Source organism: Geotrypetes seraphini, chromosome 12, assembly GCF_902459505.1.
Source record: "Geotrypetes seraphini chromosome 12, aGeoSer1.1, whole genome shotgun sequence".
NCBI lineage: Eukaryota > Metazoa > Chordata > Amphibia > Gymnophiona > Dermophiidae > Geotrypetes > Geotrypetes seraphini.
Genome location: NC_047095.1, coordinates 66,953,855 through 66,973,222, shown reverse-complemented (window position 1 = coordinate 66,973,222; position 19,368 = coordinate 66,953,855). Strand labels below are relative to the sequence as shown.

Genomic DNA, 19,368 nt, shown 5'->3' with positions numbered 1-19,368 from the left:
CTCTCGCTCATATCCAATCATAGAGCAGTGCATCACAGAGCAGGGCAGTCTTTATTTCGGTGATGTCATGATGAGAATTTCATGTAGACCGTTGGGGGGGGGGGGCAGGGATCCATGCCATGCTGTTGTGTATTTGCCTTAGCTGCATCTGTCTGGCCATGTCTTTTGTCTTTTTACTGGCACACCCAGTCATGCTTTTGTAATAGGTGCTTTCAGCACAGCACCTAGACAAGAAGGCTGGGGCAGGCCTCAAAACTTCTTTTTATGTTAAGTAATTTCAAGCAAACTTGAATAATAACTAAATATAAAAGCACACATTCTACTACGGATGCAATTACTATAGTAAACTACTGGATATACAAAATACTTATTAAACCTTGAAAGAAAGAAAAAGGGGGAGAGGGAGAGGGAAAAGAGAGACCAATTTGTGTACGGAGTGTGGTAGATAGTATAAAGTGGTATTTGCAGATCACGCTACAGCACAAACGAGGTCAAAATAAAGGGGGAGGGGTGGCTGCAATGTACTTGCTGGCCCTACGAATGGACATTTTAAAAGAAATCATTTCAATTTGTGCAGTCAGATTGTGGAACAGAACATGCTTTAAAACCACGAACCGCGGGTTAAAACCACGGGCTTGCATTGCGCTTTATGCAGAATATATAAAAAGGGTGTTCATATGCATATGTACAATTTTATATTTTATTATGATGGTTGTTTTGTAACCTCACTACTGGGATTTCAGGGCGGCAGAAAGCAGGAGAGTCGGCAAGGACTCAGCAGTCACTTCATTTCAGATTGGCATTGTAGTTTAGAAGTTGGGACATTGGACCATTTGATATTTTTCTGTCCCTATATAAATGCCTTTTGGAAGTTAATTTGGCCCCAAATTAATTCATTGTTAGAAAATCATGTTCAGCATCTCAATGGCCACAAATTTGGTCTTGGAGAATGAGATGTACAATGTCAGCGTCTATGAGAAAAACTTGGTTTTTTTTGTTACATAGAGCTTTCTGGACCCCAGTTAGATTACAAAAATTAAATAGTTCCTTGTCCAATAGGTGCTGGCATTGTAAATTGTAGGTAGGGACTTTGGATCATCTTTTATTCTACTGTCCCCATATCTTAGCCTTTTGGAACTCAATCTGGGATCAAATAAATTGTTTATTGGAAAACCATGTAGCGTTATCTTATGATACTGTGATATTTGGAATGTCTATGAGAAAAAAGAGTTAGATATCATCGAGTAATAAACTTTTAATGATCATGACTGGAGTTGCCATCCAACATATTACTAATAATTGGAAAGATCATAGTAGGCTGAATTTTAATTTTTGGTGGAATTCATTATGTCACATATATAGAATGGAAAGATCAATAGCGATACAAAATGGAAATTATAATAATATTAACGTCTTTTTGTCATGATTAAATGCCATTTTTCTATTAGTTATACACCATATAGTATTGGGAGGGGGGAGGGATACAAATATAGGTTTCTTATTATGAATGAAGGGCTTTGAGGGAGGGTGGGGAGAGGGTTACATTTGTATGTTTAGATTATAATGATAAGATATGCAAGTGCTCTGATTAATTGTGTTTATTATGATTGTTGTACACTTGATGAAAGTTTTAAAAATGAATAAAGAATTATAAATAAAAAAAAAAAGAAAAAAAAAGAATCATGTTGGCCTTTCATATGATACTGTACTATTTGGTACATCAATGAGATTTAAAAGCCCAATTTCAGCTAATAATAATAAACTTTTATTAATATTAACAGGGGTTGCCATTAAGCAGATTACAGGAAATTGGAAAGATTATACTAAACTAAATTATACTTTTTGGTGGAATTCAGTATGCCATATTTATAAAATGGAAAGGGTATTTGCTTTGCAACAAGGTAATTATAATAAGTTGAAAAAATTTGGGGGCCATTGACGATTTATTCTAGTGATCAGACATCTTAAACACCAGAATATTGGATAAGATAAGGGGTGGGTGGGATTATGACGGATAATAATTGATAGTTGTTATTTATTGGTATATGGGTGGGAGGGGTGGGTTTCTTATATAATTATTTATTTGGAATAATACAAATAAGAATGTCAAGTGATGAATTAAGGTATTTCTGAATGAATGTTGTACACTTGTCATTTTTGAAAATGAATAAAGATTTTTTTTAAAAAAGATTGGCAAACCCAATCGGTGTTTCTTCTTCTGCTTAGTGAATCGATGGCTTCCTACTTATGCAGGCCATTTCTCATTTTCATGGGCAGATCGGATCGGGTCGGAGATAGATCGGGTAGAAGGTTAGTGAATGGGGTGGGTGTCAGGGTACAATCACAAACTGGTCGGGATACGATCGGTGAGTTTAGTGAATCTAGGCCTTAGCCATCCTGCAGGGTTAATTGAATGTTTTACTAGACATCCTGGATGAAACTTGAACATTGTTAGATGATGCAGAAACAGGTATAAGTGCCAAAAAGGTATCCAAAGTGACCAGATAACCACTGCAGAGACAAAGTAAAGACCCTCACTCACTCTCCCAGTGTTCACTGACCTCCTCACACCCCTACAAAGTTCAGAATAAAAAAGTACATACCTGTTTCCAGAACATCAATACCTGCTATAGGAAAGCCTAGAACAGTTGCACACAGGTGTCTTAAATAGCCTGGGGGATGGGCTAGTGAACCATAGAGAGGAGGACCCAGGCCCATAAGCCACTCTAAACCAACAACCCCCCCCCCCCCCAAAACCCTACTCTACTGCCATATACAGTAGGTGCCACCTGCAGCCATAAGGGCTATTGGAGGTGTAGACAGATGGGTATAGTGGGTTATGGGGGGCTCACTGCCCTGTCAGGTGCCCCCACTGCTCTGTTGCCATGTCTAGGTGGCCAGTCCATTGCAAGATTGACCCCTCCCATGTCTAAATGGTCTTGTTTTGGGAATTTGGGACTTGGATGAAATTTTGTTCAAAAATGTGGTATAAAGCTAGACGTTCAGGCGGTCTAGATGCCCCTCCACGAATATTAGTATTAGATCCCTAGTATGTGTCGAGTTAGGATAAAAACTGGTCCTGTGTCTCTGACAAATTGTAACCTGTCTACTGTATATTATGCTTGTCAACCTGTAACCTGTTCTGGGGAGAATGGGATAGAAAATGAATGAACGAAATAAAGAAATATTTCCAAATGTCTCTTTGTACTCACAGGCTTTCTTTACCCAAACATAGTCTCAGATGGCATCCTTCCCTACCAACACCCATCCCTTAACTGTTGGCTCCAAATAGATCTCGTACACATTCATTGAAAACCAGGCTAGGTTGTGGATCTCAAGGACCTCTAGCCATAAAATCTCCTTCAAACTACATTCAGGCCTCTATCCTACTCCTCCCCCCCCCCCCCAATTTTGAGAACTAAACTCAACAATCATCCTATAGAAATGAAGGTTAAAGTATATGTTGTGGTTCTTTGAGTTTGCAGGGCTGTGGCTGTCTGTTGGTTTGAATCAGCAAGGGTGGTGGTGCCCCCCCTGTGCCCTCCTTACCCCAACCCCCACGCCACACGCCCTCCCTTCACTCCTTTAAATCTTCACCAGTGCGAGCATCTTCTCTGGCCTGTTCACGCCAGCATTGGCTTTCCCTCTGATGTCACTTCCTGGCCCCACGACCCAGAAGTGGTTTCAGAGGGGAGCCAGCCCAAGGAGAGCAGCAGGCCGGAGAAGTTGCTTGCGCTGGTGAAGATTTAAAAAAGTACGGGGGGGGGGGGAGGGGAGCTTGGAAAGGGAGGGTTCGAGCATGGTGTGAGGGGACAGAAAGGTGCTGCCGCATGGGGTGATCCTCCCCCCACCTCCCTCTTACTATGCCACTGATTTGAATCTTTGCTGCTCCCAAGAAGCTGCTTTCCTAGTTGCATAATGGTTGGGCTGGCCCTGAGAACACTTCCAATAGTTAGCAGAGAGGCTTTGCATTTGAATGCTAATTTTTGCATCTAATGTGTGATAACAGCAAAGTACCTCTGAAAGAATGGTCAAGGCAGCAAGTTTGGGCCTTCACAGAACAATAGCTAAGAAATAAATACAAGTTTCTTTTACTACATAAGAATTGTCGCTGCTGGCTCAGACCAATGGTGTCCATGGTGCCCAGCAGTCCGCTCACGCGGCGGCCCTTAGGTCGAAGACCAGAGCCCTAACTGAGACTAACCTTACCTGCATATGTTCCGGTTCAACAGGAACTTGTCCAACTTTGTCTTGAAACCCTGGAGGGTGTTTTCCCCTTTAAGAGACTCCGGAAGAGCATTCCAGATTTCTACCACTCTCTGGGTGAAGAAGAACTTCCTTACGTTTGTACGGAATCTATCCCCTTTCAACTTTAGAGTGTCCTCTCGTTCTCTCTACCTTGGAGAACATAAGAATTGTCGCTGCTGGCTCAGACCAATGGTGTCCATGGTGCCCAGCAGTCCGCTCACGCGGCGGCCCTTAGGTCGAAGACCAGAGCCCTAACTGAGACTAACCTTACCTGCATATGTTCCGGTTCAGCAGGAACTTGTCCAACTTTGTCTTGAATCCCTGGAGGGTGTTTTCCCCTATAACAGCCTCCAGAAGAGCGTTCCAGTTTTCTACCACTCTCTGGGTGAAGAAGAACTTCCTTACGTTTGTACGGAATCTATCCCCTTTTAACTTTAGAGAGTGCCCTCTTGTTCTCCCTACCTGGAGAGGGTGAACAACCTGTCCTTATCTACTTATCATAAATTTGCATGCACTACCTCCATTCTATGGAGATAGCATATACATTGTGGATATCCTGAAAATTTGACTAGCTAGATGTGTCCCAGGGACTGGATTGAGAACAATTGCCTTGCATAGGGTTACCATATAGCTCCAAAAAAGGAGGACAGATTGAGACATCTGGGTTTTTCCGCCCTTGAAAGCAATGGAAGTAAAACTCGGATGTCTCAATCTGTCCTCCTTTTTCTGGAGCCATATGGTAACCCTAGTCCTTACATCCATGACTTCGACCACCAGCCCATGATAATTAAGAACATAAGACTAGCCATACTGGGTCAGACCAATGGTCCATCTAGCCCAGTAACTTGTCCGCATGGTGGCCAATCCAGGTCACTGGTACCTGGCAAAAACCCAGATAGTAGCAACATTCCAACCAGAATCCCAAAGAATAACACGATTCCCAAATCCCAGAGACTAACGTTCTAGAATCCCAAAGAGTGGCAACATTCCATGCTACCGATCCAGGGCAAGCAGTGGCTTCCCCCATGTCTGTCTCAATAACAGACTATGGACTTTTCCTCCAGGAGCTTGTCCAAACCTTTTCTAAACCCATCTATGTTAACTGCTGTTACCACAACCTCTGGCAACGCATTCCAGAGCTTAACTATTCCCGAGTGAAAAAATATTTCCTCCCATTAGTTTTAACAGCATTTCCTTGTAACTTCATAGAGTGTCCCCTAGTTTTTGTAGTTTTTGTAAAGAAAGTGCTCCCCCCACTCTAAACATTTTCCTTTAAAGCTCCTGTGATTGAAATCCCTATTAAAATATAATGCATCTTTATATTTCAACCTTACAAAGAGTTATACTGCACATCCCTGAATGCCTTCAAAAGGTACCATCTTTTCTCCCTTATGTCCCCCCTGTACCCTCTCTCTCCCCCCCATGCCTGAGCTCCTCCCCATTAATTCAACATTTAACATTCATAGCAAACAACAATTGACAGCCGCTGCCTTTTACAAAGCCACGGTAGAGGTTTTTTACCACAGGCTGATGAGGTAATGATGAGGTAATGATGAGATCATGAGGGGCATAGAGAGGGTGGATAGGGACAGATTCTTCAGGCTGAAGGGGACAACAGGTACGAGGGGGCATTCGGAGAAACTGAAGGGAGATAGGTTCAAAACAAATGCAAGGAAGTTTTTTTTTACCCAAAGGGTCGTGGACACTTGGAATGCGCTACCGGAGGAAGTGATCAGGCAGAGTACGGTACAGGGATTCAAACAGGGATTGGACGGATTTCTGAGGGATAAAGGGATCGTGGGATACTGAGGGAGGAGCTGGGATGTAACACAAGTATAGAAAGCTAACCAGGTAATAAGTATAGAAACCCAACCAGGTCGTGCATGTGCAGGACCGGAGGGTTAGGACTTCGATGGGAAGATAGGACTTCAATGAGAAACCAAGGTGGCAAGGGGGCCCCTTCTGGTGATTCAGACAGGTCGTGACCTGTTTGGGCCGCCGCGGGAGCGGACTGCCGGGCAGGATGGACCTATGGTCTGACCCGGCGGAGGCACTGCTTATGTTCTTATGTTCTTATGTTCTTATGAGGTAAGTACTCTGACCCTCATAGAATGCCCTTGAGCATCAAAGTACCGCATTTACCTCGCTGGCCTAAGGTAGAAACTACTATCGTTTTGTAAAAGGAGCCCAATGTTTGCAAAGGAATGATATGCTTAAAATTGTAACTCAGAAGGTCATCAAGTCGTTAGCACTCAAACACTACTAATGACTGGGGAGTCAATTCAGAGCGGTTTACATGAGCTTGTGTAAAGGTGTTACAATACGGAGTTAGCGTTTTCAGAGATGGTTTTCAAGTTGATGGCACCTAACAAGAAGATCATGGCTCATTTTTCTTTGGTATGTAAGAGGTGTGATAAAAAAAAAAAATACGGTGAATGCTACTGCCAAGTGCCTTCCAACGGAGAGGCATCAAACCTCAGTAACAGTGTGTGACAAGTTTCAACTTATTTGGTGCAGTCAGTCAGTTGTGAGCTATGGTTGAGAGAAGGTGCGTTTTAACGTGTGCCCGTAAATCATGGATCACGCCAACAACACGACATTTTATTTCTAACTGCAAATCAGCTTATGGCCATGAAAATGGTTGACAAGTGGTTCGAGCGATTCTGTAATGGTTCTTGAACCTAGCATCACTTTCCACTTCAGCACTACAGTGTCGCTAGACCAAGGACTGACCACGAATATAGAGGGTGTCAGAGGTAGTGATACGAGGGGGTGGCGAAAAGTTCTCAGCCCAACCCACCAACTTCCTAAATTCTGAGCAGTATTTAGCCACTCTAGCTGAAAAGAGTGGCATCTTATTTCGTTAGGTGACAGTTTGCAGAAACAAAATTCTACACTTTCACAACATTGATTGAACCATATCCATGTCATTGTCTTCTTGGTTGGTTGGAGACAGTTTTTTTTTTTTTTAAAATGATTGTACTTTTAATAAGTTCTACAAATCCAAAACACCTGTGCTCAGTAGGATAAAAGCCAAAGGGCATTTGTTCACATTCAATTTCATCTGCCATTTAGACGCCCGGTTTTCCAATCTGCTAAGGTTCTCCTGCAATTTCTAAGAGTAATGTAATGTAATGTAATGTAATTTATTTCTTATATACCGCTACATCCGTTAGGTTCTAAGAGTCTGCACGAAGAGTGTGGCACATTGGTTAAAGCTACAGCCTCAGCACCCTGGGGTTGTGGGTTCAAACCCACACTGCTCCTTGTGATCCTGGGCAAGTCACTTAATCCCCCCATTGCTCCAGGTACATTAGATTGTGAGCCTGCCGGAACAGACAGGGAAAAATGCTTGAGTACCTGAATAAATTTATGTAAACTGTTTTGAGCTCCTCTAGGAGATTGGTATTAGAAAAATGAATACATAAATATGGAATAAAAATTTATTCCACATTTGTCATTTCAGTGAGGCAGACACATCGAGTAAATGGGCCCAAGTATAGGGAAACCAAGCCATTATGACATCACCGATGAGGCTGGCTCTTAGGCATTGGTGGAATGAGGCATTATGACATCACAATAGGAGGAGCCACTGAAATGTTCTCAGCCCAAACAAGGAGAGAATGGGGACAGTGTGGTACAGTGGTTAAAGCTAGTCTCAGCACCCTGAAGTTGTCAGTTCAAACCCACACTGCTCCTTATGACCCTGGGCAAGTCATTTAAACCCTCCCCCACCACCCCCCCCCTGTTAGCTAGACTGTGAGCCCGCCAGGACAGACAGGGAAAAATGCTTGAGTACCTGAATAAATTCATGTAAACCGTTCTGGGCTCCCTTGGGAGAACGGTATAGGAAATTGAATAAATAAATAAATAAATTTTGACAGGAAAAGGGACCCGGCATGATTCATGTTTCGATCAACACTTCTTCATCAGGGGTTCCTAAGATGGTGCTTACAAAAGATGCTCGCAACAATTTTGCCTGATCTATGGGCTAAGGTGTCAGTGCTGAGAAACATGGACCGTGTCGGGTCCCTTTACCTGCCAAGTGGCCTGCAGTTTGCTCATGATGCTGAAGTGTGTCCCATGGTAGTCCCCCTTTTGCTATGCTGGGTAAAAAAGGTCCCCTTAGCTATTGGTGTAGGATCTGTAAGCCTAATGGTTTACACGAGCTCTTAATGCTCTGGTTCCTTTAAGAGACAGTCTCCACCTCTTGGGTTTCAGCAGCACACCTGGAGAATTCGGCTCAGACTTTCAGCTCTGTTTTGCAGATCTGCTGGCGCTCTGTCTCCAATTATTCAGAGCCATCTGAGATGGACAGCGGCTACATTATGAGTGTGGCAGGAGTGCAGCAGCTTCTATCGAAACCTGGGAAAGACCCTCGCATCCTAACTGTTATTGTGTGTGGCTCAGCTGCAGCCGTCCTTGCCCTGAAATGGCTTGAAAGAAAGAGAATTCGAAATAATCTAAAAAAGGCAAGACAGAAGAGAGATGAAAGCCTGAAGGAACTGCAAGAAGCAGTTTTGCGGTTTAAAAAACAGGTATTCCCTCCCCCCTCCCATATCTATTTTCATTTGCAGAAGTTCATAAATATTCCTTGACATCTGTCGGAATGTATACACCTGTTATAGACTGTGGTGGGAATATTGGAGGGCGATACATGATTATGCAGGGATTTATATGACAAAAACTATTAACATCTCTGGAGTCAGTTTGAAAGACGTTGACATTTGGAGTTGCGGGAGTGTTCCAAATAAAAATCAGCAAGGTGAAAATTAATTTCCGTAATACAGTGCCAAGTAGAAGGAGGAGGTGCAGCATAAGAGCCAAGGGGAACGTTCTGACAGTAGGATTTATGTAGCAAACCTAGTCACAATTCTAAGTATTATTATTTAAGTTTCAGGTTTTTATTGGTCTTGATATACCACTTTCCGGGGACCTACTGGCAATGCCCTCTCTACGGATCAGCTGGGTGCGTGCAAAATATTTCTCATGTAAAGTGACAAGTTTAAAAAAAAAACCCAACTTTTTTTTTCGTGTGAGCAACGAGTTCTCCAGATTTGCAAGTATTTTTGTGAGCGACCTTGCAAAACCTGTGAGCGACGCTCCTAGACCGTATAAGCGATCGCTGACGTGCTCAGCTTAGAGGGAACATAGGCTATCAGAGCAGGTTTGCAAAGTAAAATAAAAAAGATGGAGAAAGGAAATGCATTGGACTGTAACGACATAGAGGACAGAAAAGTTGTAGAGGATGAGGCAGCGATGTCTAGAGGTCCCCTGAGCACGTCAAAAATGATCGTCTTAAGATCTCTTTGAATCTAATAGGTGACTGCGTCAGTCTATGACGTTAGTTTAGGGAGCTGCATTAGAGCTCCGGTGCACAAGTTTGTCCCGTCTTTTTCCCTTTCTAGAAAAGTTCTCAAAAAAGTTTTTCAAGTTGTTTCACTGGAACTTTTTATTTATTTATTTATTCAATTTTCAGTAATACAATTCAAGATATACTTGTACAGAAAGCTTTTAAGTCAAGAAAGAGAAAATCCCACAGTAATATAATAAGTTCAAAGATGCTAAATTTAACTTAAATCAGCTCAAGTCCACAAAATGTAATTATAAAACGGAGAACTAAGAAATGTTTACCAAGGAAAAATAATGCAAGTCAGCTGATGTGGACATCTTAATTTTCCTTCTCAAGCCGAGAAAGAGATAGGAAAGTTGTCAGCTGGTAGGGCTCAAAGAAAACATATTTTTGAGAATTATATTGTATAACACATTTGCAAGGGTATCGAAGAAAAAAAGTTGCTCCAAGAGCTATAATTCCCGGTTTTAACATAAGAAACTCTTTTCTTCGCCTTTGTGTGTCCCTGGCTAAGTCTGGGAACATTTGTATTTTGAGACCCATAAATTCTTTCACTCTGTTTTTAAAGAAAAGTCTCAAAATCCAGTTCCTATCCATCGTTAGAGCTAAAGTTGCCACTAATGTTGCGGGAGTAACCATTTCTTTATCTGATAATTCCAATAATGCTGATACATCTATTGGTTCTTGGCTATCTTCCTGTTGTTGAATTTGATTTTTCTTGGGTAAATAGTAAACCTGTGTAAATGGAGGTAGTGAACCCTCAGGAACTTCCAATATTTCCACTGGAACTTAAAAGTTAGAGAAATACTTGGTATAGTACCCGGAGTTTTTTTTTAAATTTATGGAATTCGTTGCCTGTTGAAATATAGGCCCTCTTTTACTAAGGTGCGCTAATCGATTAGCACACCTTAGTAAAAGTGGGAGTAAGTGATCCTCAAATGTGATGCAATTTAGAAAAAGAGTGAAATCTATCCTGTTTCAAAGAGTATAGAAGTAACTTACCTACTCCCTCTTTTAAAAAGCTGTGCTAGCGTTTTTAGCGCCGGACGCAGTGGTAAAAACTCTGACGTTCTTAGGAATTCTCTCCCCATTCTCATACTGCTCTCTAGTGGACCGGTCGAAGGCATGTAGGAGCCAGGTTTTGATCTGCTCGGAAGAATTTATTGTGCAGAAAGTCTTGTTTGTAAAGCAGGGGTGCCCACACTTTTTGGGCTTGCGAGCTACTTTTTAAATGACCAAGTCAAAATGATCTACCAACAATAAAATTTTTTAAAAAACACAAAGCACACTGTACGCATAGAAATTATCATTCCTATTCCAGGGTTTTTCAAAGAGGTCAAAGCAGATGACTCTATGCACTATCACCTCAGTAACAACCATACAAAAATAGACAAATATACCCCCCTCCCTTTTTACTAAACCACGATAGCAGTTTTTAGAGCGCAGGGAGCTGCGCTGAATGCTCAGCGCTGCTCTCGACGCTCATAGGCTCCCTGCGCTAAAAACCACTATTGCGGTTTAGTAAAAGGGAACCTTAGTGTAAAATATAGACAGCAGATATAAATTCAGACACATTTTGATCACTAAATTTAAAATAAAATCATTTTTCCTACCTTGTCTGGTGATTTCATGAGTCTCTGGTTGCACTTTCTTCTTCTGACTGTGCATCCAATCTTTCTTCCCTTTTAGCCTGTATGCTTCCTCTCCTCCAGACCTCATTCCTTCCCCCAACTTTTCCTTCCTCTCTCCCTGCCCTTTCTTTCTCTCTGCCTCCCTTTCCTTTTTTTCTGTTTCTCTTCTTTCCTTCTGTCTCCCTGCCTGCCCTTTTTCTTTCTTTCTCCCTGCCCTCCCCCAAGACACTGCCACTGCCATCGGGGACCAGGACCCAAACCGCCACCAATAACAGGCCCGAAAGCCGATGCCAATAACACGCCCAAAAGCCGCCGCCGCCCCAACCTCTCCCTGCTTTGGCCGACCAGCATCGCGAGGAACTGTTGGGGGAAATGCCTTCGCGGAAACAGAAAGTAGGCAGGACCCGGCAGCAAGAAGAGGAAATGCTTCACTAACATGTCTCCCGCCTTAGCCCGTAGCGAACGCTTGCTTCAGGGCTCTCAACATGTGCGTGCCGGCTTCCCTTCTCCCCCCCTCCCCCCGGACATAACTTCCGGTTTCGGAGGGAAGAGAAGGGAAACCGGCACGCACACGTTAGAGCCACGGAGCATAAGTTCGCTACGGGCTGAAATCTCCAAGCCGGTTTTTTTTGTGTTTTTTTAATATTCAGCAGCGGCGGCAGCAGCAGATGACAGCTGGGCGGACCGCCCAGCTAAAAGGCCCTAGAGAGAACACTGGAGAGGAAGGCTGATCGGCCCGGTAGATCAGGACGGCAACACGAGTCTATCACGGAGCCCGGGATGGGCTCCGCGATCGACTCGCGTTGCCTTCCTGAGCTACTGGTCGATCGCGATCGACGTGTTGGGCACCCCTGTTGTAAAGCATTCACTATTCTGCGCCTACTATACGAGTGTCCTATGCTGGTTCTGTTTCTATGTACCGCCAACTCTAATGATTATATGAAAAAAGAAATCCAAACCCACTTAAGAACAAAGGAATAGCTTTACTGGGTCAGTCCAATGGTCCATCAAGCCCAGTAGCCCGTTCTCACAGTGGCCAATCCAGGTCATTAATATGTGGCCAAAACTCAAGGAGTAGCAACATTCCATGCCACCGATCCAGGGCAAGCAGTGGCTTCCCCCATGTCTTTCTCAATAACAGACTATGGACTTTTCCTCCAGGAACTTGTCCAAACTTTTCTAACCTTGTCCAAACCTACTCTATCCACTCTTACCACATCCTCTGGTAATGCGTTCCAGAGCTTAACTATTCTCTGAGTGAAAAAAAAATCTCCTCCTGTTGGTTTTCAAAGTATTTCCCTGTAACTTCATCGAGTGTCCCCTAGTCTTTGTAATTTTTGACGGAGTGAAAAATCGATCCACTTGTACCCATTCAACTCCACTCAGGATTTTGTAGACTTCAATCCTATCTCCCCTCAGCCGTCTCTTTTCCAAGCTGAAGAGCCCTAACCGTTTTAGTCTTTCCTCATACGAGAGGAGTTCCATCTCTTTTATCAACTTGGTCACTCTTCTTTGAACCTTTTCTAGCGCCACTATTTTCTATATTCCATCTAATTTACAAACTTCTGCCTCTCCTTGTTAGCTTGCTATAAGTAAGCTACAATATAGGCACTGAGTGAACTATACCCCTTATGTATATTGTTATAAGAGGAAGTAGAAGAAACCACAGATGCTATGACTTGTACACACTAGGATTGTGAAATAAAGAATTATTACCTATCTCAAAGGTTATATAAATGTTTCCAGTACTGGAAGATCCAAATATGTATACTCTGGAGGAGAGGAGGGACAGGGGAGATATGATACAAACGTTTAAATACTTGAAAGGCATTAATATAGAAACAAATCTTTTCCAGAGAAGAGAAAATGGTAAAACTAGAGGGCAAAATTTGAGGTTATGGGGAGGAAGACTTAGGAGCAAAGTTAGGAACTTCTTCACGGAGAGGGTGGTTGATGTCTGGAATGCCCTCCCGAGGGAAGTGGTGGAGAGGAAAACGGTGCTGGAATTCAAAAAGTGTGGGATAAACATAGAAGATCTCTAATTAGAAAATGAAGGATGTAAATTAAAGAATTAAGGCCGGTATTGGACAGACCTGCACGGTCTGTGTCCCATTTATGGTGATTCGATGTAGGATGGGCTGGGGTGGGCATCAATGGGAACTCCCCTAATATGGAACAGGAGGATGTTACTGGCTAGACTTTACGGTAGATGTCCTGCAAACAACGGGATGGTTGGAGTGAGCTTAAAGATGGCAACTTCAGCATTTGAAACCTAGGACAATACCAGACTTTACAGTCTACGGCCCAGAATATCAAAGAAGAGACAAGTTCATCTAATCATATATTTTTTAATGAGTATAACTTATGGGCAGACTGGATGGACTGTTCAGGTCTTCATCTACCGTCATTTACTGTTTTACTATGTTACATATAATTAAAGTTTACAGTTATACAGAAGCTTATCTTTATGTGATATGTTCTCCCCTTCTTTATTTTTCCACTGTAAACCACTTATATAATGATTTTTTTATTTGCACTATATCAAGGATAAGCTATAAACTGTAAACTATGCCACTACATATAATTCAGAATAACAATCCAATCTCGTCCCCAAACTCAGTTTCACTGCATGCTTCGTAATCAGCTTACCACACCATATTAGATTTCTTCTAAGTATACCTTGTCTATTCCAGTGTTTAAAATGTTCTCACCCTCCCTAGGATGGCTGTTTTCCAGGCAGTACAGTATTCACAGTTGCTGCTCAAGCAAGATCTCGGTGTTTGCTGTCTTGGAGCAGCTCCCAGGAACCAGGAACCAGACTAACACACCCACTAGGCCTGAACTTCTCCTCCAGTTTCAACAGAAGCCTCTGGCTGTAGTCCCAGAAACAGCAGTTTTTATATGTCTCTGATAACAGGGCTCTTATTACGTTCAACTCACATCACCTTACCCTGGCAAGGAAAGATCCAGTGCCCGTTTTCCATTTTGTCCAGGTGTTGGAAGTCCTTGTTCAAGACTCTGCCAGGTGCCATGACTTGGTTATTCACACCTTCAGGATGCTAAGTTGACGTATAAGCTGGTTGAAATAAGCATCATATCTGGGTCCTTCGTTAATGTTCAAAATATCAAAACAATTTGTTTGTAGCAAAACAATTGATATCATCTGTGGCCTAGTTGTGACAGTCAGACCTGTATTTTCCTAGCTTGATCTAACTTTCTATATCCCAAATAATCCCAACTCTAACCTGGAGTGACCTAGTAGTTAGAGCTACTGAGGCCCTGAGGTTGTGGGTTGAAACCCCGTGCTGCTCCTTATGACCCTGGACAAGTCACTCGATCCTCTATTGCCCCTGGGACAGATAGGGAAAATGCTTGAGTACCTGACTATAATCCTTAGATAACCTTGATAGGCGGTATATAAATACCTAATAAATAAAACATTACAAAACTATATATACAGTGTTCCCCCATGAATTTGTGGTTCACAAATTGCGGACTCAGTAATTACCGGAATGCTCCACCCGCCTCTTCCTGTATTAAAGTCAGGCTACACCAATCAGGAGCTGCGTGTCAAAGCAGCTCCTGATTGGTGTAGCCTGACTTTAGTAACAGGAAGAGGCAGTTGGAGCTTACCAGGTATGATTTAGTGCACCCGCCAGCGCCCCAGCAGCCCTCTCCTGCCTCTTGACATATTCAAAACCGCATTTGCGGTTTTTCAAAATTCGCGGGTTTTCTGGAACAGAACCCCCGCGAATTTTGTGAGAGTACTGTATACCATATTGTTTCTTATACCCCGCAAATAGGACCCAATATTCAGAGAGCATCATGCCCTCTTAACCGAGTGGGAGTCCTGCCATTGCATTGCTGCAAGTTGGAGGTGTTGTTTCAATACTGTGTTTTTTCAGTTGCTAGAGACAGGCAGATTCCCTGATGTCTTGCTTATGTCTCGCTATTGAGAATGTGATAGCGAAACAGCACCCCTTACTGACAGGACTGTAGGTGGAGGCCTCTCTGTCATCTTAGAGGAACAGTGCGCAGGGGGCAGCCTATCTAAGTCAGTGTTAAGCGGTTCAATTTTAATGAGCAACGTCAGGACTTGTATTTATTGGTTTTAAAAGCATCTCCCTGTAACTTCATTGAGTGTCCCCCTAGTCTTTCTAATTTTTGACGGAGTGAAAAATCGATCCCCTTGTACCCGTTCTACTCCACTCAGGATTTACATTACATTACATGAGTGATTTTTATTCCGCCATTATCTTGCGGTTCAAGGCGGATTGCAGAAGAGGATTTCCGGACATGTCCAGAGGTGTTACAGAATAGAGCGGGTTGCTTCAGAGGATTGAAATGTTTCATATGGTGTTCATGGATTTCTTGAATAGCATGGATTTTTCTAAACTGAAGAGCCCTAACCGTTTTAATCTTTCCTCATATGAGAGGAGTTCCATCCCCTTTACCATCTTGGTCGCTCTTCTTTGAACCTTTTCTAGTTCCGCTATATCTTTTTTGAGATAAGGAGACCAGAACTGAGTGCAATACTTAGGTGAGGTCTTATCATGGAGTGATACGAGTGCATTATAACATTCTTAGTTTTGTCTTCCATCCCTTTTTTAAATAATTCCTAGCATCTTGTTTGCATTTTCGGTTGCTGCCGCTCATTGGGCGAAAGGTTTCATTGTGTTGTCCACAATGATACCTATATCTTTTTCTTGGGCGCTAACCCCCAAGATGGACCCTAGCATTGATAACTATAATTTGGATTATTCTTCCCAATGTGCATCACTTTGCATTTGTCCATATTAAAGTTCATCTGCCACTTGGACGCCCAGTCTTCCAGTTTCCTAAGGTCTGCCTGCAATTGTTCACAATCTGCATGCGTTTTGAAAACCTTGAACAGTTTAGTGTCATCTGCAAATTTAATCACCTCACTCGTCGTTCCACTTCCCAGATCATTTATAAATAATTTAAATAGCACCGGTCCCAGTACAGACCCCTGTGGCACTCCACTGTTTACTCTCCTCCATTGAGAAAAATGACCATTTAACCCAACCCTCTGTTTTCTATCCAATAACCAATTCCTAATCCACAACTGAGCTTTGCCACACATCAATTTTCTCAGGAACCTTTCGTGAGGAACTTTGTCAACAGCCTTCTGAAAATCTAGATACACTACATCAACTGGCTCACCTTTATCCACAACTTCAAATAAATTAAGCAAATTGGGTGAGGAAAGACCTCTCTAGACTGAAGCTTACTTTGTCCCATTAAACCATGTTTGTCTATGTGTTCCGTAATTATATATTTTATATTAGTTTGCACTATTTTGCCTGGCACTGAAGTCAGGCATACCATTCTGTAACTTTCTGGATTACCTCTGGAACCTTTTTTTTTTAGAAATGGGCATAACTTTGTCCACCCTCCGGTCTTCAGGTTCTATGGATGATTTTAGCGATAGATTACAGATCACTAACAGCAGATCAGAAATTTCACATTTGAGGTCTTTCAGCACCCTAGGATGTACACTAGCCGGCCCAGGTGTCATATAATCTTATATGCCAACAATTGCCTTCTGAAAATCCAGGTATACAATGTCGACCGGCTCGCCCTTGTCTATATGCCTGTTTACTCCCTCGAAGAAGTGCAGGATTATATTGTCTGCTTTAATTAGTGTCGGATTCTTAGCAAGTAATGAAATGTGATAAGAATCTGTAATAAGCACTTGTCCTATTATCCTAAGTAGAATAACTGACTATAAATAAAAATTATAAGTGAAAAATGTGCTTGGGGTGGGCAGGAAGGTAAGAAGACTGAGCTACGCCCTGTTATGCTTGCCAGAACCTATTTGTTAATGGTGTATGCAGTGACTGTTAACTCTAGCATAAAGTTCAAGTTTAAAAACTATGAGGAAAAGGCTTTTACGTGTATACTATGGAAACTAGCTAATAAGAATACCCTTACTGGGTCAGACCAATGGCCCATCTAGCCCATCCTCACGGTGGCCAATCCAGGCAATCCAGTACCTGGCAAAAACCCGAAGAGTAGCAACATTCCATGCTAGCGATCCAGGGCAAGCAGTGGCTTTCCTCATGTCTGTCTCAATAACAGACTATGGACTTTTCCTCCGGGAATTTGCCCAAACCTTTCTTTAAACTGTCTTTATAAAGGAACCTAAAATGAATCTTTATTCCCCACATTATCTAAGTACAGAGCAATATAATGTTCACTTCCCAGAGAAATGTGTTCCTCTCCTGTCAGAAAGCAGACTATGGACTTTTCCTCCAGGAACTTGTCCAAACCATTTTTTAACACTAACCGCTGTTATCACATCCTCTGGTAATGAGTTCCAGAGCTTAATCATTTGGCTAAAAAATATTTCCTCCTATTTGTTTTAAAGGTGTTTCCATGTAACTTCATTGAATGTCTCCTACTCTATGTAATTTTTGACAGAGTAAAACATGAATTCACTTTTACCCATTCTACACCATTTTTGTGGAAGCTGTGCTGCAGTGTTTCATGCACCGTTTCCTAAACATAATAAAATTATATCCATCTTTTTTGCAGAATCCAGGCATAGACTGTGGCTCCATCCTTACCCTATCACTTTTCGAGCTTACTGAGAAGCTGAAGGAAGGCTCCCTGTCTCCAGAGAGTGTCCTCTGTGCCTACATGGAAAAAGTGAGAGAAACACTGTATAGTTTTGTCATGTCACCAGCAAAGTACAGTATAGTATTTATATGGCTTTACAAATCTTGTTTAACCTATGCCAATTTGTATGAAGGCAAATTAAAAAAATTCTTTTCAAGCTCTTATATATTGAGAGCCACATGCATAGGGCAGTTCTAGAACAGCCATGGCGAACCACATAAAGGTAGGACGGACTTTAAGGCAGTCCTGTTTATGTGTTTATCATAGCTGGTTGAGTGCTGAATATTGACACTTATCTGGCCAAGGACTAACTTCTCCTCGGTTTTGCGTCAGGCGCTATCGTGGCATTTTCAGTGCCACTAAGACCCAGAGTCTGTAAATGGCACCGGCCACTGGTCAGACATGCTTAGGTGCTTTTTGCAGAATCGCACCTAGCGACGCCTATGTAAAGACTTTGGGGCCGGAAATTTAGGCCAGGCTTTTAAAGGCCTACATTTCAAGAACCTAAGCTTTTTGGGAGACTCGCGCTTAGCGGTGCCTACGTCATGCTCTAGTAAGGCATTAGGCACCACTATGCGCTATGCAATAGGTGCCTGTCCTTTAAAGAATCGGGTAGGCACCTATCTCTCAATTTTGGTTCAGAAAACTTAGAAAATCTTTCCTGTTTCCACCACGATAGATTTAAAATTGGGCTTAATTAGGCCAGGCAGGTTTCATGCTTCAAATCTATAATTCCCAGACAAATTAGTCTGGTTCTTTGATTTCTGTTAACTGTCCTTGAACTATTTTGGTAAAGGTGGAATAGGAAAAAAACTTGTTAAGATAAGATAGTGCGTGGGTAACGGACGCCCATTTGGAACTTAGCGTGGGATGCCTGCGCATGCTTCAAGGTAAGCCCTTTTAGGATGCGGTAAACATGCGCAAGGCCTCACTGCACCTTCGTAAAAGAATCCCTAAATGTCGGTACCTTCCTTACAGAATTATCCATCCAGGGGCTGATTCTATGAAGGGCGTCTAAAGATAAGTGCCTCTTAAGTGCCTAACTTACCCCTCCCCCCCCAGTTCCTAAACCGTGATAGCCTTTTTTAGCGCAGTGAGCCACGCTGAATGCCCCGCACTGCTCCCGACGCTCATAGAGTTCCTATGAGCGTCGGGAGCAGCGCTGGGCATTCACTTCGGCTCCCTGCGCTAATAACTGCTATCGCAATTTAGTAAAAGCGGAGGGGTTAATTGGCAAAATACCCTTAACAGCCTCAATAATTGGTTTAAAAAAACTAATTGGGTGATAGGTGCCTATCATAATGCACCTAGGCCCAAATTCTGTAAGCAGGGCCTAATGTTAAGCACCTATTTCATAATAATAATTTATTTTTGTATACCGCCATACCCAGGGAGTTCTAGGCGGTTCACAACAAATAAATGAGTTACATACAGTGCAATCGAAAAAAGAAGAACATAACAAGGCAATCGAAGGGTCAAACTAGTTTACATTGA

General features: G+C 42.5%; 1 protein-coding gene across 1 annotated transcript in view; it reads left to right on the top strand.

The window, feature by feature from the left end:
- Window positions 1–8,521: 8,521 nt before the first annotated feature.
- LOC117346678 (vitamin D3 hydroxylase-associated protein-like) overlaps window positions 8,522–19,368 on the top strand; it is a 76,589-nt gene continuing 65,742 nt past the window's right edge. Inside the window, exons 1-2 of the mRNA XM_033916632.1 lie at window positions 8,522–8,786; window positions 17,791–17,904. Coding sequence (XP_033772523.1) covers window positions 8,559–8,786; window positions 17,791–17,904 — 342 coding nt within the window. The 5' untranslated portion in view covers window positions 8,522–8,558. The remainder of the gene's footprint in view (window positions 8,787–17,790; window positions 17,905–19,368) is intronic.